This window comes from Lasiosphaeria miniovina, assembly GCF_030549165.1.
Source record: "Lasiosphaeria miniovina strain SMH2392-1A chromosome Unknown B0T26scaffold_3, whole genome shotgun sequence".
NCBI classification, from domain to species: Eukaryota; Fungi; Ascomycota; class Sordariomycetes; order Sordariales; family Lasiosphaeriaceae; genus Lasiosphaeria; species Lasiosphaeria miniovina.
In genome coordinates, this window is record NW_026848222.1 from 3452312 (window position 1) to 3478383 (window position 26072).

The following is a 26072-nucleotide window of genomic DNA, read 5'->3' on the forward strand; positions in this document are numbered from 1 at the left end:
CCAAAAGTGTCACGGCCGGCTTGGAATGAGGGCGGAACTCCTCTATTGGGCGCTATAGACGAAGATTCTAAACTAAAGGGAAAAGGGAAAAGAAGCTCAAAAGCCTCCCCTCGCGAGATTCTTCCAGGGCGTCTCAAGGTGGGGCTCTGGCTGGTCGGGTGGATCCACCCAACTGGCGTCTGATTAGTCAGAGCGTCTGGGAGGCCTGGAGGACCAGGCCCTCACAGGGGTCAGGAAGTCCGCTTGGCTAAAGGCCACCTTGAGCTGCTCGAAGGCGGTACTGGCCTCGAGCGGCCACTGGAAGGGGTGGGTGACCTCCCCCTTGAGTAGGTTGGTGATAGAGGCGGTGATCCTAGAGTATCCTTGAATGAACCGGCGGTAGAAGTTGGCGAACCCGAGGAAGACTTGTATATCCCTAGTGGACTGGGGTGCTGGCCATTCCTGAATAGCTTCAACCCGTCGGGGGTCCATTGCGATACCTTGGTGGCTGATGATGAAGCCTAGGAATTCGACCTGGTCCTGGTAAAAGGAGCACTTAGACCGTTTAGCGAAGAGCTGGGCCTGCTCTAGGCGGTCGAGTACCTCTAGGACGTGGCGAGTATGTCCTTCACGAGTGTTGGAGTAGATGAGGATGTCGTCGAGGTATACGATACAGAACACGTCTACTAGGCCAGTTAAGGCCCGGTTGATGTAGGCTTGGAAGGTGGCTGGCGCATTGGTAAGGCCGAACGGCATGACGGTGTACTCGAACTGCCCGTACCGGGTCTTGAAGGCCGTCTTCCATTGATCGGCCCGGCGGATTCGGATCCGGTGGTACGCGTCCTTAAGGTCAAGCTTGGTGAAGAACCGGGCGCCGGCAAGGCGGTCCATAAGGTCGCTAACGAGCGGCAGCGGGTACCGGTTCTTGATGGTAATCTTATTCAGACCCCGGTAGTCGACGCACAAACGTATGGTTCCATCCTTTTTGGGGACAAAGAGTACCGGGGCACCGGCAGGGCTACTGCTTTCCACGATACGGCCGTTGGCAAGGTTCTCCCGGATGTAAAGGCGAGTTCGTCAAGTTGGGCCTGACTAAGGGGGTAGATATGGCCCTGCGGGGGTGTAGATCCTTCTTCAAGGTCGATGCGGTGTTCCGCTCCTTCGAGGGTGTTAGGTTCTTGGGCTGCCTGTTCCGAGAAGACGGCCGCGCAGTGGGCGATTTCCGGGGGTAGCGGCTCAGGGTTTAATTCCTGCCTTGGGCCGTCAAGGGTATCGATATACTCTTCTTCGGGTCCGATAACCACATTCGAGATGATGGCTGTGAAGGCAGGTGCGCCGTCAAGGACGTCCCGGGCGAACTCCCCTGGTAGGACCTCCAAATAACGGCCCCATTCGAAGGTGTTGAGGGCGGTATGGAGGATCACGCCCTCTGATCCCATCCCTGGGTTTCCCCAGAGTATTGGCGGGGACCCTTTTGGTCGTTTTACCCCGTAAAAGAACTGGGATACCGAACGAGCATGGCCATGTATATCGTTAAGTTGAAGGGTCAGGTGGAAAATGCCGTAGTTTTTGATATGGCTACCGTCAGGGTTGATAAGCTGCGGTAGTTCAAGGCCTCCGGCTTCGGGTAGCACAGGGATACTGTCACGGCACGGCGGTAGGCGCTGAGGCCCTACGGGTGCGTGACCATACTATAACCCACTATAGAATTGCAGCCTGACGGCTTGTAATTCTGGCATCCTTTTGGAAGGTGTGGTGCAGCGGTAGTGGGTGTTGCTAAACGCCGTCACAATTACAAGCCGCCCTACGGCTGCGGGTTCGAGCCCTGCAGTTGCAAATGAGTCCTTTTGTGAATAAAGGTAGTTTGGGGATCCCTATAGTATGCCCTAGCCCGCGTAGAGCTCCCGAACCGTAGTGCTCGAGGTTCCGGGGTAGTCAGACCTCTACGCGCCCCGCGGGGCCGAGGGGGGGGTGATGTCACGGCACGGCGGTAGGCGCTGAGGCCCTACGGGTGCGTGACCATACTATAACCCACTATAGAATTGCAGCCTGACGGCTTGTAATTCTGGCATCCTTTTGGAAGGTGTGGTGCAGCGGTAGTGGGTGTTGCTAAACGCCGTCACAGGGAGTTTGATTTCTGCTGAACATCAACAAAGGTTGGAGCGGGGTCGAAAACGCAAGCGGGGCTGCAAAACAGCTTTGCTGAGGGGTTATGTCACATGTTCTCGCGAGCTGAACGCTTCGTGTACCAAGTTATTGCTCCCCTACCTTCTTGCCTGCATTGTGACCACCTTGATCAGGCGTACTTACCTTCTCTTACAATGCTCCCCTACCTTCTTGCCTGCATTGTGACCACCTTGATTAGGCGTACCTACCTTCTCTTACATCTATGCCCTGACTTTGGCGATAATTGACCCTCTGGCGGTAGTGCCCTTTGAGCGAGCTGAATACGCCTAAGTCTAACGGTTGGAGGACGTGGGAGCAGTGGGCAGGTAAATAAAGAAGTTGAATATTGTTGGTGAAGCACTCCCACATGAAGTTAGCCGTTATATGACTGCCGTGGCCGTCACAAATAAGAAGGCGACGTTGAGAGTGGTCGGCTGGGCGGGTGGTAGGAATGAACTTCTTCGTTAACCATTCGAGGCCAATTTCGTTGGTAGTCCAGCCTTTTTCTGACGCACTGAAGTACCAGCCTTTATACTTCTTTTTCTTCTTTAGAAACCACTATTATTGAACGTTCTTCTCCTTATAAATAACAACAGGGTTAAGGGCGCGCTCAGTGGCCGAGATACACTCAATAAAGCTAATCCAGGTGCGAGAATTCGGCTTTTTCGCAGCGACTCCACGCCTCTCAGCACAGCCAACAATGTAACCATTATCACCAAGGTTTGATAACCGCAGCAGTTGCGTACTTGATACGCGCGTTGTCGATTCTCCTAGGCCTCTGAGTCTTCAGGACAGGGTGACGGTTCAAAAACTGGCGAATCCAGCGGTTTCCAATGCCCTGGTCGCTTCCTTCTTCTACCTTGATGCGCCTCGCGATTTCCCTGATTATTGCGTGCGATACTGGCACGCCCAGCTCGTACTGAAGCCGTACCCAGTCGGCTAGGCGTGCTTCCTGAGCCTCAGAGAGCTTCTGGGAGTCTTGGTGGGCGACTGCGTGAGGAAGGGTGCCTCCTAGGCGGCCGTGAAGGGTGGCATAGGGAATATGGTAATCGCTCGATGCCTTCCTAATTGGAAGACCATCTCGAACCGCTTGGCACGCCCTACGCATGTCAAATTCTGACCAAATCATCTCGAATCAATAATAAATTGATAGTAAAAACGATGAAAAAGAAAGCTTTCAAAATGGTTGAGAAATGCGGGTTTGTGTGCCCTGGGTCGACTAGCGGTGAGTGCTTACATCCGTGATCGGAAGTGGTACGATCGGGAACAACCCCCCCCAACTTAACGGCTCCGGCGCGCACGTTATCACCTACCCGGTCGGTAACAGCACGCTACTTAACGTACTAGCGGTACTCTCCAACAATAAGCCGCGGCCCGCGGCGGATAACAACACCAATACTAACATCAATACCAATCACACGGCGACGGGGAGCAAACGCGAGGCCGTGGCAGCGTTTGCCGGCTGGTACAGTACGGTACGGCGTATCGTCGACCTACTACCCGACGAGATAGATAAGTAGGCGCTATTCGACCTCTTCGAATACCCGCGACGTACGTACGCGGGCGGGTATACGTAGCGGGCGACGCGGCGCAGGCGGTGGGGCCAAGTTTGGCCGCGAGATTACGGAGCACTTCCATACGATTTGGAATTATAACGTGCATGGGATGGTGTCTCAGGCTCTGCTTGAAATGACTCAGGCATCTAAAGGCTGAGACGTAGGCTGAGCGCAGGCGGTTGTCCCGAAAAGGGGGAGACGGGGACAGCAGAGAAGCACAGCAAAAGGACCACTAAGTCTAGGGTTTGTGTTTAAATAGTAAGCGAACTCCTCTTTGAGAATTGCGAGAGGGTTTAGTCTATGGTTTTCTCTCCAAGTTATATTGACCCTCTCCTACCTACCTTTTCGCCCATTTTCTCGCCAACCTGGCCACCGTTTAGCGTGATATAACGACGATGACTTCACATTAACGATGAGGTCGAATTACATGCAACTTGGACTGGTCGTTAGGACGAGGTCATTGTACGGCTCCAAGCAGGAGACAAGTTGGTAAAAAAAAAAAAAAAGGTGGAAAACGTAAGAAACGTGCAATACACTTAGATTAAAAATCCTTCGCGTATTGCCGTACTTCCAAGAACAACGGTGTAAAACGGGGGCAAGATACCACATCTATTGCGTGCCAGAAGCGTCAAAATGCCAAGATCCGTGGCAGATTCACTCTTGGAGCTGTGTACAGCCAATCAAACCCGTTTCTTCTCAGCCCAATCACAGCGAGAGTGCACGGAAGTTGGCCCAAAAAGGGAAGAGCCAAGAGTCTTGGCATTTAGGAGCACTAACCTAGGGGATGGGGCCCATAGAGCTGTGTCCAAGCGTTAAGAGGCGAGAAGGTTCTCTACACACCGATAATCGTCGTTGACAACGCCACCACTTTTTGTCGGGTAGCGTGACTCTGTTGAACAAGTCTATTCGTAGCATTAATTTGGGCATGCACAGCTCTGTCGCCGAGGGGTGGTCATTGCGGACCTGCGGCAACAATGAAGTCGGGACTTTAGACTAGACACAGCGAAATTGGACAGGTAGGTGAAATCGCTCTAATAGAAATAAAAATACCATTTCGTCGAAGGCGTCCAAAAGGTACGTCTAGAAAGTTCCGGCAATGGCAGCATATCGCAGGTCAGGGGGAATCTGCGCAAATCTGCCTTGGCCGCCGCCGCCGCCGCCGCCGCCACTGTTTCTCTCACGTACAACGGCATGTAAAAGTGGGCAAAAGAGTGGTTGTATTAGGAAGAAAGGAAGGAAGTGGGCATGCCCTACATACCCTACATTTATATGGTATTTAGGTTATAATAATCTAGGCCGTAGGTGGCTAGTATATTACGCTACTAAATATTAGCTGACGGCACTTTCCGACAGTTTCTGGTGCTCGTGCTACGAGTGCTCCTGCTATTGCTGCCTCAACACCTTCCTAGACGCGTTAGTCTCGGGCGGGGCTGCTTGCCTTCGTGTAACAATAGGACATTAGGTTGGACTTTAAAGAGTGTGTCCCCGCAATCTCTTCTGAACGATCAGATCTTGCGCCTTTCTTCATCACGGTAACCATCTAATGCCATCCGATTGGCACGGCACCCCTACTGGCCTCTATCACATCCCCGGGCCGCCATTTGCGGGTGAATCTGGCAACCCTAAATGGACGTAATCAGTGCTGGGGCAAGTGTGGTTGCCTTTATTGTCCTCGGCCTCAAAAGCGCCAAAATAATCCACGAGATCCTCTCAAACGAAAGCGGGACACATGTCGGCCAAGTGCGAGCCGGCATCCAAGACCTCCAGTCAACCTTGGAGAGGCTACAAAGATGTCGGGCCACGGCCGAGCTCCAAGACCAGGCTTTCCAAACCAAGATCCAATCTTGCGCCGACAACCTCACTACCTTTGCTGCCACTCTTCAGAAACTTACTGTGACGAATGACGGGCCACGGTTTGCCAACCAGTTGAGGAGGCTAAGAGCTTCCTGGAGCGAGAAGGAACTGATTCGGATGAGCAATGTCATCACCAGGGATGCAGGAACCTTGAAGCTTTACCTTCAAGCTTTGGAGAGCGACACTGTCTCTGAGATACACGACTCCCTTAACGCTACCCGACAGGAGTTGTCCACCTTCCAGACCATCAAAGACGATCAGTCGACCTTAATCGCCCAACATGCCACCCTGTCGGCCACTGTGCGCGACTCGATCATGGCAGTCAAGGATGATCTGCATCTCGGTTTTCACGAGTCTGCTGTTCGGAGCGACGAAGTCCTGCAAAAGCTAGTTCATTTATCAGATCAGTCAACAGCCCAGAATGGTGAGATTATAGATCAGCTCGCAGGCCTAGTTGCCAACCTGAACCTTCGGCTCGAAGAGCGGTCTAGCGTCGGAGAAGCGCGCGACAGCGTCCGGCTCAACGAGGGTACTGGGACCTTGGATGATACACCAGCAAGAGAAGTTCCGGCGTACAACCAGCTGCTGGAGAGTGTACAATCAGTGTTGGATTCAGCTCGGGACCAAATGGGAATATTTAGTTCCAATGATCCCGAAGGCATTGTTGATAACCTCGTGAAGCTTCTCGAGGACATGATGTCGGACAAATTTCTCCGTTCAGCAACGACATACCAGCATTTTTGCGATGGAGATACTCAAGAGGACCTCGATCAGATGCGACACACCTTGCGGTGTCTTCAAGGCATCCTTCTGTCTTCGTCACGCATTGCGGTAAACCCCCGACCTGGTATGTCACTGTCATCATTTGTTCTGCTTTGATACAAACTTACTCTCCTATCACAGACAGGATGACAGTATTACCAGGTACTCGAGTCCGAGCGAGTGTGAAAAGGAGGTTGTATCCCACGGATAGCGGCAACGTATCAGTTATCTCCTTCGAGAGAAGACTAGCAAAACGTTCAAAGGTCCCAGCACGAGGGATGCAACATCCCTCGCACTCGGGGGAGGAGCAAGAGGAGACCACAGAGGTCAAAACGCTCATATCATTCCTCCCTGGATCCAAGTTTTCGCCAAAAGCATTGCAAATAGCAACACGGCAGCGTCACGAATACTGGGGGACCTACAACGACATGACACGGATCTCAGTCGTCAATGTTCTACCCATCGGCTCACCGGTCTTCACCCTGGTTGAACAAGGACGCCTGGTACAATTCAAGGAGATGTTGATGCGGGGTGAAGCTTCACTTCGAGATCAGGACGAGTTCGGCGTCTCGCTACTGTTTGTGAGTTGCATCTCATTACTTAAGACCTTTAGTCGCGCGAGCACGGCTAACGGGTTGTCAAGTATGCAAATAAGCAACCGGATATATGTCGGTTTCTACTTCAAAATGGAGCAGATGTTGACCACATCGGTCCTACCTGGCTCTGGGGATATGTCGATCCTGATTGCACCGGGACAGCATTGGAGGTGGATGTTAACGAACATGAGGCGGAAGCGTCCGAGCTAAGCCGTATTCTAGAGTGTCGAAAACTATTGCTAGAAGCGGGCTGTGACCCAGAAATCCCGGTCTGTCGAAATGGACTGGCAAAGGGCAGCTGTCTATCCCGAACGCTCTCGTTCGGAGCCCTGGTGAGTGCAACCTCAGGTCCCAGCTGGAGAGTAAGCATTTGACAGTTAGCAACTGTAGGAATCGATCCAGCTGCTGCTGAACAACCCTCTCAGCCTGATCAACACCGAGACCATCACCGACAACAGCGGTAACACAATGCTTCTTACTTATTGTAACAGCCGCCGATTTCAGGTCGACGGCCTCTCCTTTCTACTCAGCCGAGGAGCCAACATCGAGGCACGCAATTTATATGGCCAGTCATGTTTGCACTTATGCTTCGGTGACGCCTATATGAGTTTAATTCCCTTTGACCCTGAAAATAGAAGCGCCGTTAGACGTCTTCGGAACTCCCTGATTTTCCTCATCAGAAACGGCGCCGATATTTGCGCGGTTGATTACGACGGTTTCTCCGTTTTCGAATATGCGAATTACCCTTCGAACAAAACAAGTTTACCAGGAGATTTGTGGGACGCAGTCATAGCTGAGTGCGGCCACGACGTTTTGTGGTATCGCAAAGATTCTCGACCGAGGAAGCCCAAGTACCGTCACGGATACACGAGGCAGATGTTTGAGGAGTTTTGGGAAGGAATGGAACATCTTTGTCCATACTATTATGATGAGTTCTCTGAGGAGATCAACGATGATGAGGGATCACGTGACAGCGACGGCGAGGAGTCGAGTCACGATGATGGCGAGGAATTGCGTGTCGTCGATGCCCATGACCCATTGGAGGAAGAGGGGGATGACTCTGATTCTGAAGCCGATGATGGCGGCGGCTGTCCACTGGGCTGAGTATAGCTAACTCTTTTGCTAAAACCTCCATAAAAAAACATACCTCTAATTCTAGGTAGCTGGTTTATTGATCAATCCAACACCCACGGAAGAATATTAGCGCTGGGGCGGCCCGTGCCCAGAGAAATATCAAATCTGTGACTTCTCCCGTGTTAGCCCTGCTTTTGTCTCAGTAAACTAGATACACAGGAGGTTGGACAATAAGGTGGCTCTGGACAAGAGGGGTTTGCACGTCACAGTCACCGAGAATCGAACAGTATCATATACAGTAATTAGACATTCACTACTTGTACACATCCTTGATAAAGTTCTATCACCATTAATGAGAATATCTATATAAACAAGGGTCGCGGATTCCCTTCATAGCCAATCAGATCCCGGAATTGTTTTGAAACGGCACGGAGATATTCTAGTGATTCGTGGCGTTAGCAAACCACGCATCCCATTCCCGGCACACCCGCCGCGTCTCGGCGAGGCGCTCGTCGGTCATTATAGCGTAGAAATTAGCCTGCCGCTCCAGAATCTGTAGTACCAACCCGCTCGACGCGTGCTAGGGGATATGGTAGTGGAATAGCCACACTGTGGCGCCACGCCTTCACAAGCACACACGGGACTGAGCCCCTGAGCATGTAACAAAACAGCGGCCCTCGCCCCCTTACTTTGCGAGGGCCAGGTTGAAGTCTTACACCAATACCAGTCATTGCTCACCTTGTTACCTTCATTGTGACCACCTTGATCAGGCGTACCTGCCCTCTCTTACATCCTGACTGGCTGCACCAACCCTGGTGGAGGGGCCCACCCCTCCTGGTTGCACCAGCCAATCTGCAGTCGACTTACAGCGCCCCCCTACACACCTGGGCCGGGATCGTAATAGTGTAATATACGTCTCGTAGTTTTTGGAGGAAGAGAAATATCAAGAGTCGGAAAAAGGTTTACGGAGAGTTCAGCTCGCGAGATTATATGATGTAACCCGGTAATAAAGCTATACTCAGCCCCCCTTACGTTTTCGACCTCACTCTAACTTTCTTTTATCGATACTCAGCAGAAACCAAAGCTCCTATGGCACCTCTCTATGATACACGGGCGACACTGGACGTACTAGTAATGTCCCGTCCCGGCAGGCTTCGGGTATTTGCATTACTCTGTCTACGTCGGACATATCCCATTTCCGCGTTGGCCGCTTATCCGTTGCTGGAGGCGTCAGAGGCAGCCAGATGGTATCATATAATCCAGACGCTGGTTACTTCGAGGCTTCGATTAGCGTATTAATTTGGTCGGCCATAGCCCTGAGAGAAAAGAGGTGCTATAGTAGTATATCGTCGCCCGCGGGATTCGGCTGATAGATTGCCAGATCGACGGCTTCGCGCTTTTGGTTTTTTCAGGATCCCCGCACGGGCAAATTTTCCTCCGTCAACCCCGCATTACATTTCGACAAGACGTCGCCTACCTTCTTGGTCTGTAGATCTGCCGGCGTAGGGCTAGGTCTATGGCGTAATCGCGAGGACCCCGGTACGAAACCGACGCTCCTATTCGAGAAGAGCGCTGGTATACGCGCCGCGATATACCAACGTATATTAAAAGTAGGGTATCGACTGAGATCAGAGTATACCAACTACCGTCAGCTAGTAGCCCGATTAGATAATGTGGTCCATGGACCCTACTCCCGATTACTTCTCTTGACCTTTTTAACAACTACCGAACGTAAGCCTAACCTAGTAACTAAACTCATTATAAGTTCATAAGTCAGGTGGGGGACTTTTGGAACACCCCTGCCTATGGAACAGCCCCTGAATCGGACCCCGCACAACACCACAAACTTCAATTGCCAACAACTTTGTCAATTAATTAGCTACAATGATGAAGTCTTCAGTATCGGATTCTCCTGATTCTTCTCTTTCAGAATAACTAAGGTCCTCTCTGCCAGCCTCTCTCTGTGAGGCACGAACCTCCTCAATTCCAGCGAACTGCGTATTAGGGTCGACTTGGACCTTCCTTCTCTTTCGGCCTCTTGTGCGTTCTAGGCTTTTTTCTGCAGCCTCCAATTGATGCGCCGTATTGGCTAGTTGGAAAACCACGTAATCGAAGGCTTTTGCGGCCTTGCGTATGAAAAGTCGGTCGTTGGCAGTCCGTTTCTGGCCGGCTAGAAAAACCTGCCCCTGAATACGGAAATCCTTCGGCTTTTTAGGGGTAAACCATATAGGCCGGCCCTCCGAATTCTTATTTAGAATGGGGTTATGGACCTCTTGAAGGTCTATAGAAACCGTAGAGGTCAGTTGACCAACGTCGCCGTTAGAATTCTTAATAACAAGGCCGTTGCTTAGGGGCTTCCTGAGGCTGACCGGCCAGAGGCCTGTAGCTTTCCAGCCGGCTTTGATATTAGATTCAGTCATTCCATAGACCCTGGCTTGCCGGTAGCATTCTAGGAAGGCCCTCTTTTCAGCAACAGTGCCTTCGTCGAAGCCGGAAACAACCTCGTTATGCTTGGCTCTGTACCGGGCTTTTAGAGGGCCGAAAACCGATAAATCCAGGGGCTGGAGAACGTGGGAGGTGTGGGCTGGTAGAAATAACAATTGTACGTTATTAGAAAAGGCTAGCCACATGAATTCTTCGGTGGTATGACTACCGTGGCCATCTAAAATAAGGAAGCGCTTCTCCGAGGGGGTAGCTGGCCGAGTCTCTGGAAGAAAGATATTGCGGAGCCATGCGACGGCAGTATCATCGTCAGACCAGCCGTTTTCAGTGGGTTTCCACTTCCAGCCCTTAAATGGCTGTAAATCGCGTGGATACCATTGTTGTTGAAGGCTTCCACCTTTGAAAATGACGACTGGGTTCAAATACCGGCCGTCAGCGGAAATACATTCGATAATCGAGGTCCAAATTCGGTCTCCTTTCTTCTTTTTCTGGAATTTCTTTCTTTCCTTAGATCCAACAACCAGGCCGTTATCTCCAATGCCAGAAGCAATGCCAGTTTCATCCATATTATACCTATGCTTGGCTGGAATAGCCTCCACGCCTGGAGGCTTCAAATAGTCAAACCAAGGCCGGATAACGGCCTCACAGGCTCGATCAGCACGGTTTGAATGGCTTCTCCGAGGCCTAATTGTAGAAATAGATGGATTTCTAGCCAAAAACCGGCTAGTCCAGCGTTTTCCGAGGGTCTCGTTATCTTCGAGCATTCTTCTAGCTAGTTTCCGAATTTGGGCGTGGGTTGGAGGGTGACCGAGCGACCCTTGGAATAGAATCCATTCGGTTAAGCGTTCTTCCATAGCCGGAGAAAGCTTTTGATTAAGAATTTGGGCCTTGGAGGCTGGCTCGGAACCACGAACCCGATTAAAGAGAGTAGTAGGGGGGATGCCGTGATTTTCAGCAGAGCTACGGAGTAAGCCGGTTTCTGCATACTCTGCCAGCGCATTCTGCAAATCCAACTAAATATATCGCTTCATCTTTCATTTCTCAATTGAATGGAGAAAAGAAGATAAGTATTGAAGCAGAATTGGTCGAGTTGCAAGCGATTGAAATAGGTGAGTTGGGTGGCGAGCGGCAAGTCCTTGATGACAAACCTTGTTCCAAATCCAGGGGTGTTCCATAAGCAGACCACCTGACTTATCAGCTTATGCTACTACATTCTCGAATTCCTTCGTCTACTTTTTCAGAGCTTTGTAAGCGAGCTATGGCCGGTTCTAAAGAACATCAATCTGCTGATATGCGCATTCCGGAAGCGTACTTGTCAATTGTTCTCGGCAAACTCATGGAGGCTCCCAAGTCCAGCGGCCTCAAGTTCGTGTGCGAAGGCCAAGAGATCAAAGTCCACAAGGCCATTGTCTGCACCCAGTCCTCTGTTATCGACAAGTCGGCCAACAATAAGTTCTTTGTCGAAGCTCACAAAGGCAGAATCGAGATGGACAACTTCGACTTGCCTACTGTGAAGCACATGGTCTAGTTAATGCATACCGGCAAATATTCTGTTGCTACCGACGAGATTAGCCTCGACACATCTAAAACGGCCACCGTAGCTGTTGAAGACGCCGGTCCCAAGGCGGCGAGTGAAGAGGCGGAACGTACTAAAAGTTTGCAAATACTAAAGAGACATGTGCGGGTTAACGCCATTGCTGACTACTACGGTATCCCGACGCTCCGAGACGCTGCCAGCTCTAAGATCGAGGGTATATTCTCCAGAATCGGCTTCTCGATCAACGTCTTTCTTGACGTTTTTAAGGAGACCATGGAGGTAACTGGCGACAAAGGGCTTCATCGGGTTCTGGGTTCGGCTGCGGCAATCCTTGGCGAGGTTGCGGAAGATTCACGGTGTAGGAATAACGGGATATATTCGGCTGTTGGGGTTGTGGCAACAATCACAGGATGCACGCACGAACCACTTTGTGGCCCGTGCGTGGCGGTGTCCCTCCAAACGCACCCTCTTCCTGTCTCTGTAGATCGTGATACTTTTAGATAGAACAGAGCAGAACAAAATACAACAACAACCACCCCTACGTGGCTAAACCAGACCCTATCGCGATAGATCTACTTGAACGATTGACCTTGTCAATCCATCACACGGCTCGTCGGCCGTGTAGAAGGTGGCATCTAATCAGCGCTCGCACTAATCTAAATATATTCAATTCAATTAAATAAGGAAATTTGTATTTGCAAGTAAATAAGCCATTTTTGAGGTCAAATACAGGCCAAATTGAGGGCCCGGTTATTTGGCATATTTGCAAATATTTCCATTGGTTAGGCCATTTTTAGGCCCAATTTTCCGGGTTTTCCTGGCGCCAGGGCAGTCCCTGACCAAGGCCAACCCTGCATTTTCTGGCCCCGGGAAAATCCTCGAATGCCCTGAATTCGAGTGCCGCCGTGCCGCTACAATGCAACTATCGCCAACCGTTGTAAACAAACTGCCGAATCCTACCGAATCCTACCTTCTTGCAGCGATTTCCCTACTTCCTTGGCTCCTGAGTCATCGACAAAATGCCTGCCTCCACCGTTGATGTCGCGACCCTCTCGACAAGCCTCCCTACCGCCGGAAATCTTCCTCCCTCCCTTCCTCCGAAGCTATCACGACTATCGAGACAGCACGATGCGCTCCTTGAAGAAGGAATAGATGTCAAAGATCTTTCCGGGGTTCCAGTCAAGGATTGGCCGAAGATAAAAATACCAAGAGGGTCCTTTATACCGGAAAAGTGGGCGGGGAAAACACCAAAAAGGACATTGTGGATTCGTGATCACGGCTACTGGGTCGCCCAGGTCATCAACCACGCCGTCATCGAGGGAGAATACTACTGGGCATGCCACTATTGCAGGAAGCTGTTCAAGGCAGAGTCAACAAGCTCGGCGACTATACATTTGGAAAAAGACCACAAATTATACCTACCCAATTCCCAGTCTGTATTGAGAGGCTCGGAAAAAGGCAACGCACGCTTGAAGTGGTCAATACGAAGCGCGCGAGGCATGTTTTACTACCTCATAAGCTCTCTATGGAAGAGAAGCTCGTCGATCTAGTCGTCGGCTCTTGGTGGAAGGAAAGAAGAGAGCGTTGGCCCCGGTTGTCAAAGATGGCTTTGACTTGTTATCAATACCGTCTATGTCAACAGAGTGCGAGAGGGCATTCAGCTAGGGAAAACTGATCCTTGGGACTCAGAGGCATGGTATGCTCGACGAAACCCTGAATTACCTCATGTGCACGAAGAATTGGGCGACGAAATGAAGGTCCTGAAGGTCGAGGGCTTTTTTCGGTCTTAGGGTGCTACGGGCTCGATTTCCTTGTTTTTTTGGTGAAGCGGCAAATTCCGTCAATGAAGTCAAATAAAACCCACCCAATCAGAGAGAGCCTTACACACAGATAAATACACCATTCCGGGCCTCAAATACAGTTAAATAAGGCTTCATATTTGGCCTGATTGAATTGATGCCAGCGCTGATACGGATTTGGCCCAAAAAAGTTGTCGCGAATGAATATAGAGGTAGTTAGGTACCTAGGGAGGTAGCTATGCACAGCATGTACTAGTCTAGCTCTGTAATTACTACTTTCTAGGCGCGCCTATGAGAGCAGCCTAGACACTCTTGTGAGGCGAGAAGTGAAAAAGGCATTCTTGAGGAAATACAGAAGAACAAGGTCCTCGATACTAACATAACCCCCTACCTGAATCCCCTCCAGGTACATTACAACCTCAATCTCAAACAACATCGACAATATACCTTCCGTCCGAGTCGAGTTCAAGATAGTCGTCGGTGCTCAACGTGTCGAGTCGACCGTTGAATGCGTCCTCCAGCTCCGAACCACGGAACTTAGTTTTGAACGGAACTAGGAAAGATCCGATCCGAAACACCTGGTTTGTGGTGAAGTGGACAATGCGTGGCGCCAGTGTCCGTTCTTGGAACACCCAGCCGCGTTGGTTCAAAGAACCCTCTGACATCCGAAGAGACCATTTGTCGGGGAATGCCTGAAGGCAGACATCCCTTTGGGTTGTTGGGACCCTAACGACCAATCGGCATGGGTTCGTGCTAAGGGGCTTCCGATCGAAGACCAGACCTTCGCGAATCCGTCCCTCTACGGCTGAGATGTTGAGAGCCGAGTTGGAGTAGATCTCGTTCATCTGGATAATGTCCGCCATCTTCTCGGGTCCGTCGTCTTGCATTATGCAAAGAGCATCGATCCAGAGGTAGCGGAACCCAAGACCCCTGGTGACGTGGATGGCATGCTGGAACACGGCTGTGTCGCTGCGACTCAGAAGATGGGAAGATATGTCATGATGGAGAAGAAATAGTGTCTCTTTGGTAAGCAGAATCGCTGGCGTACTCGCCCATCTGTGACTGAGGGTGAGGTAGGGGGTGTCTGGGGGTAGAGAGTTTGACGAGATGATCTGGACATTGGGTAGTTGCTGGAGACAGAGAGAGTCGAAGTCTTCCGACCCCATATCCTTCTCGGTGGGCCAAACATGGCCGGAGCGAGTTGTCCCGACGTCTATTAACCGCCGTGGAAGCCTGCTTGCCGCTCGAGTTCTTGCGCAGTTGCTATGAGATGAAGTGCAGGTTCGCACCCAAAATCGGATGCGGTTCAACGTCTCCAACGACCATGTGCTGGGAGAATCGAGAACACACACATGCCCGTGTTCAGCTAGAGCTGTTAGCCCTATCTCTCCTATTCTTGCGAATCCTCGCCTGTCTCTCACCCTCTTGTATTCGTAGCGAGCCATTGAAGTGCTGCTGGAGGTCTAATGCCTCTACGTCGCAACCAACGAGCGAAACAATTGCGGCATTTTGGTCATGCCGAGCGCCGGAGATGGACAAGATTAGCATTTCTTTAGGGTCCAAAGACTCCAGCAGCCGGGGAATGCAGTCGCTCAGGAGCACGCACATGTGGCATTCCGACGAAGACACCCGAGCTACCAGTCGTGACTGATACGATGAATCGAATAGCAGCAGTGGGGGCTCCCGGGAGGGTTTGGGCTCAGACGTGAGGAAGGCCGCCGCATGTTTCAAGATCTTGACGCAGTCGTCGCATGTCGTGTGCATTTCCGGATGTTCCATGTGACCTGAGGAGCGCGGACTGTTGAAAATTAGAACGAGGCACGATGGTTTGATTTGAATTGAGGGTTTGCAGGATTCGGAATTCCCAGGTTGCAGCAGGAAGCGGAGAGGTCGATCAGGCAGCAGTGAGCGCCGGGCCAATCGCTCGAGGAAGGAGCTGGGCGACCCACTGTTTTCTGTTTCCCCGACTGGCTTGGGGCTCCTTGGACCTGTCTTTATAATTTGTAGGTGTCATCAGTCGTCTACTTGGGCCTGGATTTGCCTTTAGCTCTCGCTAGCCGCGTGTAGTCTAGGCGCCTGCGCTGCGTTCAAACTGAGGAAGCCAAGGCCGGGCGGCCAGCCCGAACGCTTCAAAACAAAACGACCCATCATCATGATCATCGCCAAGCAAAATACTAAGAACCATACAACACTAAGGATTCGCTAGTCGTTACCAACCTAACTACTAGCTCAGCCCTTAGGAACTTATCTTTTAGGGGGTGGTGAGGTACCAAGTACCTGGCTGTGACTAAAGGCCGGGCCCGCACTGACTGTCAAGACACCCGAAAATGGCGGCCCTGCCCAGCCAAATTCGGCGGCCAGAACAGCAAGTTCTGTACTCAAGGTGTAAATCACCATGGAATAATCGGCAGTAGTTGCCGTGGAGTTCAGGATTTCCCTAGAAAGGAAGCCAAGGCACTGACAAACTCCTTGTATGAGTCATCGATGCTTCCGCCGCTATCAATCTATGACCGGTCCAAAACATCAGACAAACAATTTTTGTCGTTTACTGTGGAGTTGGCACTGCTCACCTCAACAAGGATGCCCATATTCTTATAGATGTCCACGACAGGCGGGCATTCCTTTTCGTGCTGCTCATACCTCTTCTCAAAGAGAGACCCGTCATCCACTCAGCGCTTCCTCGCCACGTATCGATCCTTCAAGACCCTGCGCCTGGAGGGCCGCGTACGCGTGCTCCCAGCGTGCGCCGGGCTGCAGGCGCGCCGTATTAGTTGCGCCGTCGTAGTGCGTCGCGTTGAGGTGGCTGAGGTCGATGGTCACGCCGTTGGCCACGCTGTTGCTGCCGGGCCAGCCGTGCCCGCCGCTGCGCACGGCGATGTGCCACGAGCCCGCGCCGTGGCCTGCTGCTACAAGCGTGGCGAGAGCCCGTGATACCTCGGCCGTGCTCCGCGGCAGGACCAGGCACCATGGTCGTAGTTGGGCGTTGAGCGACCACCACGTCGCTACCTGCGGTTCGTAGCCGCTGTCGGTGGGCGAGAGCAGAATGTCGCCCAGCCCGGCTGCGGCGAGGGCATCGCACTGAAGAAGGGGCAGGTTGTTAGTTGGAAGACTAGGTGAGAGCAAGTGTTGTTCACTAACAGGGCGTGTTCCCAACAGTGAGGTTGAATTCGATGCCGTGGCCAGGGTTAGGTGGAGGAATGCGGGTGCCAGACGAAGAAGCGGAGGCAACAGCATTGTTGGCGATGTCCCAAGTTGGTGTGTTGAGAGATAGAGTGAGGAGAGACAATGGTGATCGACAAGTGATGGAGACGTGTTAGCTAGCTACTGCACGCCTGCTTTATACTCGAGTGAGTCGAGTCACTGGACACAATCCCTGTTGAACACCCTATACTCTGACGGAATAAATAACCGACCTATTCCGTATATAGGAGAGAATTTCCAGAAATCTCTACCACGCATCTCGATCACCCACGTAGTCATTGGCTGAGCCCCCTGCTGGTCGGTTGTGAATTCTGTGAGAATGGATACGGTAGTTGCCAACTCGGAGTACTCCTGGGGCTACAGGACTTCAACGGTAATCAGCTGACGAATCTCTGACCCTGGCCCAACCGTTGGTCTGCTATACTAGCAAAGCCCAAACGGGTATTCAAGCCGATGCTCGCAATCCGGATCTAGGAGCCCGGATCCTCCTGGATCATAGCGACAACACGCATAGGGTTATGTAATACGAAATACGGAGCAAGGGGCGAGGAGGATCGCCGGGACGGCTGCACCTGATTGGTGGCTTGGCCGCGCGTCGGCTTGCATTGTGCAGGGTTGCTTCGTTCAGTCTATTAGCTTTATCGCGGAGTACGGATTGCCAAGTAGTTCATGCCTATGGTTTAGCCAGCGTTGCATTGCATTGCACTGAGTTGCTGTCGGATATTTCGGAACGCGAGACCTATGACATGTGGTTTCACACCGAGAGACAGATCCCGGCAAACACTAACTCCCCTCAGAGGATCAGAGACGCAGACCGCAGTAAACCACCAGCCCGAACTTGGCAAACCGCGCAATGTCCTGTACGAAGAAGCCCTCGGCGGCCGCTAGCGTAACGGTGTCGCCGTGCTTGAGGCTCGCCAGCCACTCGCGCGTCTGGCCGTCGTCGAGGCCGGACGCGTGCGCAGGCCTTGGTCTCGTGTCTGTGGCGTTTTCTTCCGACGGAAGTCTGCGGGGCGCAGGCCACGTGTGCCGCCAGATGTCGACGTTGCGCTGGCGGTCGACCAGCACGCCGAGGTTGGTGATGCGCGGGACTGGCGGTGGTGGTGGGGTTGGAGTGTTCTTGCCTTCTTTGTCAGTGGCAGGAGTAGAGGCAGACGCCACTTCGACGCGCAGAAACGCCTGGCTGTCGTGGTACCATGGACTTTCGTCGCCGTCGTTGTCGCCGTTGACGATATCCTCCAGCAGCGTCTCGGTGTTCCTGTCAAGCTCAACACTTCTCAGCGACGCAGCTCTGCTGTCGTCCCCACGAACTGTATCCCAAGTGTTATGACTGCTGACACTCAGCGCAGACGCGGTCTCAGGCCTATCACCGACCGAAACACCCGAATCCACGCGCCGCGGCCCGACCCTTGAACGGGCGGACGACGGCCTCCACGCCGCCGAGGTTATGCGCAGCACCACGTTCGACTTTGTCCGGCGGTAGTGGTAATAGTACCCGCCGCCATCTTCATGTCGCTTTTCCGCTCCGTCATCACTCCCCACTCTCCCGTCACTGTCGGCATAATAGTTGCGCGGCCTTAGCCTCTCAGACGCGATGAACACATCGATCCTGCGCACCGCGACGCGGCTGTCTAGCGCTAGCGTGAGCGACACGCGCGGCGTGTCCTGGTCATCCTGCTGCGGCCGCCACGAGCGAATGTCGACGGCTGCCCTAGCCTGCACGCTGTAGTATCCTGCGGCGTCGAGAATACGCTGCGCCAGCTTCGCGGACGTGTCGTCCCCTGCGCCTGTCACGAGTTTGAGGCAGCTGCGCAGGATGAGTGTCGCCTTGACGACATCGCCAAAAGTGCGCGGGAAGCTGCTGCTACTGCTGCTACTACTGCTGCCAGGGACAACCATCCAGTCCGTCTCAGACAGCGACGACAGTGATGGCGACTGTGGAGCAGAGCGTGGTCTGTCACTGTTGGCGGTGGTCTCTGCCAGCAGCAGAGCCTGCAGCTCCTCCGTTCTGTCGCAGTCGCTCTCGGGCCGCCCAGCGCCAACGAGACGCGTCTGCATCGCCCCGCAGAGCAATCTGGCTGCGGGCCAGTCCCCCTCGGCGATAGCCATGTCGACGGGCAGCTGACCCACGCCGTCGCGCAAGAACGGGTCGGCGCCGCCGGCGAGCAGGGCCTCGATGCATTGGTTCTTGGCTACTAGCTGTTTGGTCACGTCTCCTGCATTGTGTTGCTGCTGCTGCGAGTGCGTGGCCGCGCAAATGTGCAGCGTCGTGCGGCCCTGGTGGTCGGCGATGTTGACGTCTGATCTGCGGGTGACGAGCTCGCGCAGCATGTAGACTTTGATCCGCTGCACGAGGTTCTGCAGCGAAGCCAGGTCGAGCGGCGGCGCTTCCTCCCCGGTTCCCTGGAAGAACACGTGCCAGTTGCGCGCCCACGTCTGGATGGACGCATCCGTCGTTGGCGTGAAGGCCTCCTGCAGCGACACCAGCACCACGCGCCGCTCGGCCCCGGACCCCCCGTCGGACGAGTGGCTCAGCCGGTCCCACATCAGCGCGGCCGACTGGGCGACGTCGATGTTGGCGGCATGGTGCAGCACCGTGAGGCCGAGGGTGTCTTGTGTGTCGAGGTGCTGTCGCGCTGTTTCCGTGCTGCATAGTCCCAAGAACGAGTTGACCACGGCCGGGTCCCACCCCGGCGACGAGCACACTGCGTGCAGCACGGTGCGGCCCTCGTAGTCTTGCCTCGCAAGCCAGGGCACGTCGAGCCGCAAGATAGCCGGCAGCACGCCGATGCAATTGCGTGACGCGTAGCGCGCTGCGCAGTAGCCGGCTGTTGTTGCGCGCGCCGGGTCGGCCCTCGCCGCGAGCAGCAGCGCGGCCGTGTCAGCGGCATCGCCGTGCACGGCATGCAGGAACGGCGTGTAGCCAAACACGATGCCGTTGTCCACCGCGTCCGCCGCGCCCTGGCTCTTTGTGCTCATCTGCGACAGCAGCTGGCGCACGACGGCGGCAAAGTCGAAAAAGGCCGCGACCGTCAACGGCGAGCAGTGGTTGCCGTTGAATGAGTCCTCAGACTTCCAGCGGTCCCAGCGCACGAACAGGCCGCTCGCTGTCGGGCCCAGCCGGCGGAACCCGGCGTAGCGCTGCCGGAGCCCAGCAAAGCGCGGCGCCTGCGGGTGGAATGCGCTCCGACTGCTACTGCTGCTGCTGCGCGGCGTGGCTAGCTCCCCGAGGAGCTGGTATAGCTGCAGCCACTTGACCATGTTCTTTTCGTCGGCGAAGAAGAAATCCAGCGCGCGTGTGAGGTCCGGATCTGCGGAGCCTGACGAAAAAGAGAAACCGTCGGGGAAGTGCGTCCACAGGTTGAGCGCGGCGTACCGCAGGAACTTGTACGTGTGCAGGTGCTGGTCGAGCCGGGCAGCGTACACGTCGGGCGAGCTGTCGGCCGTGACAAAGTCGATGTCGCTGTACGCGAGGTACGTGAGGCAAGTTGCGGCGAGGTGCGGAGCTTTCTTGGTGAGCATCAGGGGGAACCGCACCGGGTCGTAGGGCAGGTTACTTTCGTCTTGCTGCTCAGACAGTGTTTGGAGGTACTGCAACGCCGAAACGTGAGTGAAGCGCACGGTGCTAGTGCGCGGGTCGACCTCGAGTAGCGGCCCGCAAAAGTCGGCGATGAGCTGGCGTATGTTCATGGCGCGGCTCCGCTTGTTGAGGCGCGCGGTGCCGGCACCCGGCTTGACGGCAAGCGCGACCTCGAGCTCCGCGAGTGACAGCGGCCGTCGGGCTGAGAACGCCCACTGCAACACCCTCGCGACGCTCCTGGCTTGGGGCGCGGGCAGGGCCGACATCTTCGCCAAGATACGGGCATAGACGGTGTCGAGGCCGTCGGGCAGCTCGTCGACCGCGGCTTCGAGGTCGTCGAGCGTGACTTGCTGCTGTATGTGGTGCAGCATTAGCTTGGCCCACAGGAACATGCCGTTTGCTCCGTCCGAGAGCTTCCTGTGCACCCACGCCGTCGTCGCGTCGTCCCAGCTGAGGTGGCGCAGGCCGTCGGCGAGGAAGGACGAGATATCTGCCTCGTTGGTTGCGTTGTTGACAACGATACGGATGAAACTGCTTGTCTCGCCTGGCAGGGTATACTTGGTTCGCGGATCTGGGCGGCTTGACGTGAAGATCTTGGCGTGCTTGGACAGGTCGCGGAAGTGGCTGCTCAGCCCCTGAACACCGACCTTTTGCAGCTCCGGGTTCTCGTCCATGCCGTCAAGGAAAATGAAGGGCGAGTCGAGGCGCTCAACCAGCCAGACCAAGGCCTTGAAGTAGTTGGCAACAGGCGTCGTGGTGCCGAGGGTGGCCGTGCACATGTCGAAAATTCCGCTCATAAGCTCTGGGCGGGGCCACTGCTCGAGGAGCTGCCAGATCCACGTCCGGACAATGTCCTTCCACGACTGGCTCTCCTGACCGATGCGGCAGAAGAAGAAGGCCACGGGATGGGCGGCTCGCAGGTCCTCGACGAGCTTGCTCACAACTGTCGACTTGCCGTAGCCGGCGGGTCCGTCCATGTGGCACACGCGGCAGCGGGGCTGAGTGAGCCAGGTTTGAAAGAGCGTGTTGTCGTAAATCCAGCGGCACGACGACTCCATGCGCTCTGATCTGATGCGGTCAAACGTGTCGACGGTGGGGGTGGGGTTGAGCCACTCGTTCAGCACCCGGCGCCGGTTGACTGCCAGGTATTAACCCATGTCACTTTTGGTCGTTGCACAATAAACAGGGCGGCAGTCCTCACCATCAATAGCCAGTGTGGCTGGTTCTTGCAGCGTGCTTAGAGGCTCGGCACCGCGGATAAAGCTGATAATGACATCTTCGACAACGCGGTACCGTTGGGAGGCGGCGTCGTTGAACCGACACATGGCTCGGTGGTCGGCTTGGACTGGCACTAGGGTCTCGTTTGGCAAGTCCAGCCGGGCCGACGCTTTTTCGACAATCTAGAGAGTTGCTTGGTCAGTGTCCTGCTTATTTGTTTTGTCGATTTAACTTTAGGCCTCGGTGATTTAGGGGTTCAGGGGCTTAGGGGTTCGGCTAAAGTCATACCCTGCGGTTCAGAAACGGAAACTTTTCGAGCTCGTAGAAGCTGAGAATGGGCAGCTGAGGGTTCTCGGCAGCAAATCTTTGCGACAAACTGTCAAGAAAGGTCGAGTCCTTGCAGAGAAGCTTCAGTAGGTCCTTGTTAGTGCTGGTGCCCAGGCTGGCGGTGCTGAGCAGGGTGCCGGCGAGTGAGGCCCAGAAGGCGACGCCCGAGCCGGCGTGGGGAGTGCCCATGAAGACAACGCCTTTGAGCCACGAAGCCATGTGGGTGTCGCCGTGTGCGTGGGCAATGTTGAGAGCCTGCTTCACGACGATGCCACCGAGGCTGTGACAGATGAAGAAGAGCGGACGGCCGTGGTCGACAGCTGGGCTGCGCGCCGCCTTGACGCGCTGCAGCAGGTCGCGTGCGAAGTCGTCGACCTCGGCAGACGACTTGCTAAAGGCGACAACAGCGTCATAGCCGTAGGTAAAGATGCGGGAATTGTCGAGTCGGGCGGGGAGGAAGTCGCGCAACCACAACTTGCCGTTGTCGCCGGTCCACGTCCGATGTGAATCGCCTCCGAGCCCATGCACGGCCACAATGCTAAGATGGTGTGAGAAAAGAAGTTCAAAAATAACAGAAAAGGAAAAGAAAAAGATGCTTAAACAATAAAAAGATGAGACTGGGGGGCAAAGGTTGCTTACTCGACGCTCGGGATCACGTTGGCTGGTGGACGTGACAGCTCCCAGAGCCCGTTTTTCTCCTCGCCCACAACGGTTACGGTCCCCGCAGCTTTTGGCCGTTTGCTCATGATTTGCGAAAAGAAATCCATGGTTGTGGCCCTCGACTGATATCGCGCCAGGAGCGTTGTACCGGAATTAAAGTAACCAACATCCACAGCTTCCACGTTGTAGGTTGCACGGCGCCACGTAATTCTCGGCTTCGCTCGCATCTCCAGTTCCAGTTCCAGGTTCCCGTCGGATTGTCAGTCGGTGCGGGGGCGCGTGCGGGTGCGGGCGGGGCTTAGCACCACCTCACTCCCATATAGCACGTGCGGCGGCCAAATTTCAGGCGGGTACTCCCTAGACCCTAGCTCGCCGCGCACGCACTGACTCAGCCGCTGCCTGACTGCAGGATGGAAGGAGGCACAAGGATCGAGAGGATTGGGATATTGACAACGTTAAGATATAGAAATGTAGATCACCGTGGCTAAGTTCGCGGGTAAGCACGCTCCCGACCTCCTAACTAAGGAACAAGGGGCTCATGCCTACCGACTCTTCAAACACCACATTTGCATCTCAAGCGTCTGATTACATATGTCGCCACGATAATGCTCAAAATCGCCTTTTCCTTGCTCCTGGGAACTTCCCTCAACAAATCCGCCACCTAGGCGCTCGCACTTCCTCCTGGTCTCGACGGCCTACAACACAAGGGGAGAACAACTTCATCACGCTGGACGCCTACGTTCGGTACTCACTCTCTGGAGTCGCGACGTCGTCGTCGCCACAGTACGGGTACAAGTCGGGCACATCGTTTGCGACGCCTATCGTCGCGGGACTGGCGGCGAACCTCCTCGAGTTTGCGCGCCACTCGCTCGGCGACGGCGGCGTCAGCAAGGCCGAGCAGGAGTGGCTGTACTCGCGCCGCCGAAACCGCGGCCGTGCTGAGGAGGCTGTCGTACGACAACGGGCAGTATCTGCTGCTGCGTCCGTGGTTGGTGCCCGTGGAACACAAAGCCTTGACGATTCGACAGTATCTGGGACTCGGATTCGGGAGGCGTTGAAGTATGATTACCTGTGACGCCGAAACAAGGTTCCTGTGAAGGGGCTGTGGAAGAAGTTCAAAGAGCGTTGTTTTCCATAATTTGCGGTAACAAGGAGAAGGCACTAATTAGATACTATGTACACCAATATGAGGGTCTCTGTTCATGGTAAAAAAGACGTGATTTCCAAAGAAAGGGGAAACTTGACCAATCCCCGGCCCCTGCGCACGTTAGGGCAATCCAATGTGACAAGAAATAGACTAATTTTTTTTTAAAAAAAAAAAAACAAAAAAAACAAAAAAAAACAAACTTACATTATCGTTTGAACAGTGCAGACAGCAACTGCATGCGGCCTATCTTTTCCCCACCATGGTACTGCCCTCGCCATGGGGGATGATAGTGGCTCGTACACTCGGCCCCGCACTCACAACATGCCCACCACCTCGGCCCAGTATCTTCCAGCAACCGTTTGCAGTTCCCGCAGCTCACAGTTGACTTGGCCAGGTAGACCAGCTCCTTCGCCTCTCTTATTTCCCGGTTCTCTCTCAACTCCTCGGGCATTGCCGCTGCGCAAGTCGAGCACACCACCTGCCCTTGCGTTTCTTCCAACTCGTCGTCAGTAGTTACAGCTGCGATGACCTTGAGGTGCGCACAAGGCTGGGTTCGACTGCTAGATGATTTGGAGTGGCACATTTTGTCGATGTAACATCTCACGCAGCGAGCTTCGCACACGTCTAGATGCCGTGTTGTCAGCGGGGCCATCGAGACAGGCACTTCCACTGTTGACTTGCACCCTGTGCAGATCTGAACGCCACAGCCCCAGCAACTGGATTTGCTCCCACGCCAGCATGTCATCACCCGCAAAGGTGGCAACAACGGTAGCTGCTGGCTTACTCTGTAGATGGTCGACCGCAGAGTCCTCGAGGTTCGACTAAGCTGCAGGACGTCGACAAAGTGACAGTTGCGGATCAGCGCAAGGATAACCTCATCTCGGCCAAAGAGGTTCTCAAATGCCGAATCCAGTGCCATGGATAGTACTGGAGGGCCGGAACCAGGTCTGTGGGAGGTCGTCTGGCGTCTCGCAACAAGAGTTAACTCTGACTCTATGCCTCTGTCTTTGCGATGGACCAGCGGCAAGAGATGCTCCACATCGGAACCACCCGCGGTTTGCCGAAATTTGTCTGCTCTCCTCTTCTTGTAACGGACGACAGCCGGTATGCGCCCCAGAACGGAGAGAAGGACGCGGAGCGGCATGCTGATGGCGTAGAGAAATGGACCAATGTAAAAAAGAAAAGCATACTGGAGGGCTTTCCATAGCCCCATGCCGGCTAACATTACCAGGGCTGGGATGATCCACAAGTGGAATGTGAGCGCGAGGATGCCAACGATATTCGGCGCAAATATTCCTATCAAAGCTGCCGGGGCGAGGCCGGCTCTGAAAACACACGTTTGTCAATAAGAGTAATATTGCAAAGAGCGTGGAAGTGATGAGGATACGCACATGGAAAAGAAAGCCAATTGACAAGATCCGCTGTACTCTTTGCAGACGTCGCCAGGTGTTTTGTTGTTCTCCTTTCCGATCCCGGTGAACATGTCGAGGACAGACTGCGGACCCGTGTAGGGGAAGCATCCCGAGTCCGACGCCGGCAGGTACGATAGCTGAAAGACCGTGGCAGTAATCATGAGTGCGAGCACGGCAAGATCGCCGAGCCCCACGAGTGCAAGACCAGGCCGGTTTACGGAAAATGGTGTCGAGGTGACAACGAAAACCATGCTGAGAATTGCCTGTATGTCTGCTATCAGTCGGTTTTCCCCAAGGCAAAAAAAGAATGACGAAATATTTGTGGTTGAGGAATTGAATGAGAACACGCACCGCGGCGAGCATCAGCTGCTGGGAAGGGTAAACGCGTGGCGGCAAAGGCGCATGCTCCGGCGCGCTCATCCAAGACTCCACTTCGACTCGTCTGTTTTTGGTAAGAAGAAACAGTCTGATGCCAATCATCATGCCACTGTAAATGCGGAGAATACAGCTGGCAAGGCCAGAATGCCTTTCGCGCTCCTCCATCTCGAATTCGTTGAAGGATGTCAAGCACAGTGCCGAGTATACTGGTCAAATCGGCATCCTTTAGCTGTGGTTAGCTCGATGGCCCTAGGTTTCACGACGACGAGGATTTCCACAACCGAGAGTTATGTTGGTACGGTGTGGTACGGTGTGGTACGGGGTGGTATGGTGGACAAGGCTCCAAGGCAGAAGCGGGGTGCCTTGACACGTGCGCTAGTGGAA

General features: G+C 54.0%; 8 protein-coding genes across 8 annotated transcripts; 3 read left to right on the forward strand and 5 right to left on the reverse strand.

Annotated features, from left to right (window-relative positions):
* Nucleotides 1–5327: 5327 nt before the first annotated feature.
* B0T26DRAFT_749992 (uncharacterized protein) lies at nucleotides 5328–8017 on the forward strand (the record flags this gene model as incomplete). The annotated part of the gene is made up of 4 exons (XM_060445168.1): nucleotides 5328–6402; nucleotides 6762–6898; nucleotides 7304–7373; nucleotides 7683–8017. The coding sequence occupies 4 exons, from the start codon at nucleotides 5328–5330 to the stop codon at nucleotides 8015–8017; spliced, it is 1617 nt and encodes a 538-aa protein (XP_060298543.1).
* Nucleotides 8018–11687: 3670 nt separating this feature from the next.
* B0T26DRAFT_749993 (uncharacterized protein) lies at nucleotides 11688–12016 on the forward strand (the record flags this gene model as incomplete). Its single annotated transcript, XM_060445169.1, has 2 exons — nucleotides 11688–11939; nucleotides 12002–12016. 2 exons carry the CDS (start codon nucleotides 11688–11690, stop codon nucleotides 12014–12016), a joined length of 267 nt encoding a protein of 88 aa, XP_060298544.1.
* Nucleotides 12017–13851: 1835 nt separating this feature from the next.
* B0T26DRAFT_228142 (heterokaryon incompatibility protein-domain-containing protein) lies at nucleotides 13852–15610 on the reverse strand. The gene is made up of 2 exons (XM_060433874.1): nucleotides 15187–15610; nucleotides 13852–15131 (listed from the first exon to the last, which is right to left on the reverse strand). Exons 1-2 carry the CDS (start codon nucleotides 15542–15544, stop codon nucleotides 14191–14193), a joined length of 1299 nt encoding a protein of 432 aa, XP_060298545.1. The 5' UTR covers nucleotides 15545–15610; the 3' UTR covers nucleotides 13852–14190.
* Nucleotides 15611–16426: 816 nt separating this feature from the next.
* B0T26DRAFT_674306 (uncharacterized protein) lies at nucleotides 16427–16999 on the reverse strand (the record flags this gene model as incomplete). The annotated part of the gene is made up of 2 exons (XM_060439696.1): nucleotides 16427–16843; nucleotides 16904–16999. 2 exons carry the CDS (start codon nucleotides 16997–16999, stop codon nucleotides 16427–16429), a joined length of 513 nt encoding a protein of 170 aa, XP_060298546.1.
* A 739-nt stretch (nucleotides 17000–17738) lies between these two features.
* Nucleotides 17739–21217, reverse strand: B0T26DRAFT_703460 (uncharacterized protein). Its single transcript, XM_060441665.1, has one exon. The coding sequence runs from the start codon at nucleotides 20936–20938 to the stop codon at nucleotides 17768–17770; it is 3171 nt and encodes a 1056-aa protein (XP_060298547.1). The 5' UTR covers nucleotides 20939–21217; the 3' UTR covers nucleotides 17739–17767.
* An 829-nt stretch (nucleotides 21218–22046) lies between these two features.
* On the reverse strand, nucleotides 22047–22634 carry B0T26DRAFT_641217 (Alpha/Beta hydrolase protein; the record flags this gene model as incomplete). Its single annotated transcript, XM_060437309.1, has 1 exon — nucleotides 22047–22634. A coding segment is annotated over one exon (588 nt), but the record flags the coding sequence as incomplete, so codon positions are not given.
* Nucleotides 22635–23174: 540 nt separating this feature from the next.
* On the forward strand, nucleotides 23175–24097 carry B0T26DRAFT_703461 (uncharacterized protein). The gene has a single exon (XM_060441666.1). It carries the CDS (start codon nucleotides 23290–23292, stop codon nucleotides 23824–23826), a length of 537 nt encoding a protein of 178 aa, XP_060298549.1. The 5' UTR covers nucleotides 23175–23289; the 3' UTR covers nucleotides 23827–24097.
* On the reverse strand, nucleotides 23965–26002 carry B0T26DRAFT_228199 (uncharacterized protein). The gene is made up of 2 exons (XM_060433875.1): nucleotides 25290–26002; nucleotides 23965–25223 (listed from the first exon to the last, which is right to left on the reverse strand). Exons 1-2 carry the CDS (start codon nucleotides 25559–25561, stop codon nucleotides 24104–24106), a joined length of 1392 nt encoding a protein of 463 aa, XP_060298550.1. The 5' UTR covers nucleotides 25562–26002; the 3' UTR covers nucleotides 23965–24103.
* Nucleotides 26003–26072: the final 70 nt, after the last annotated feature.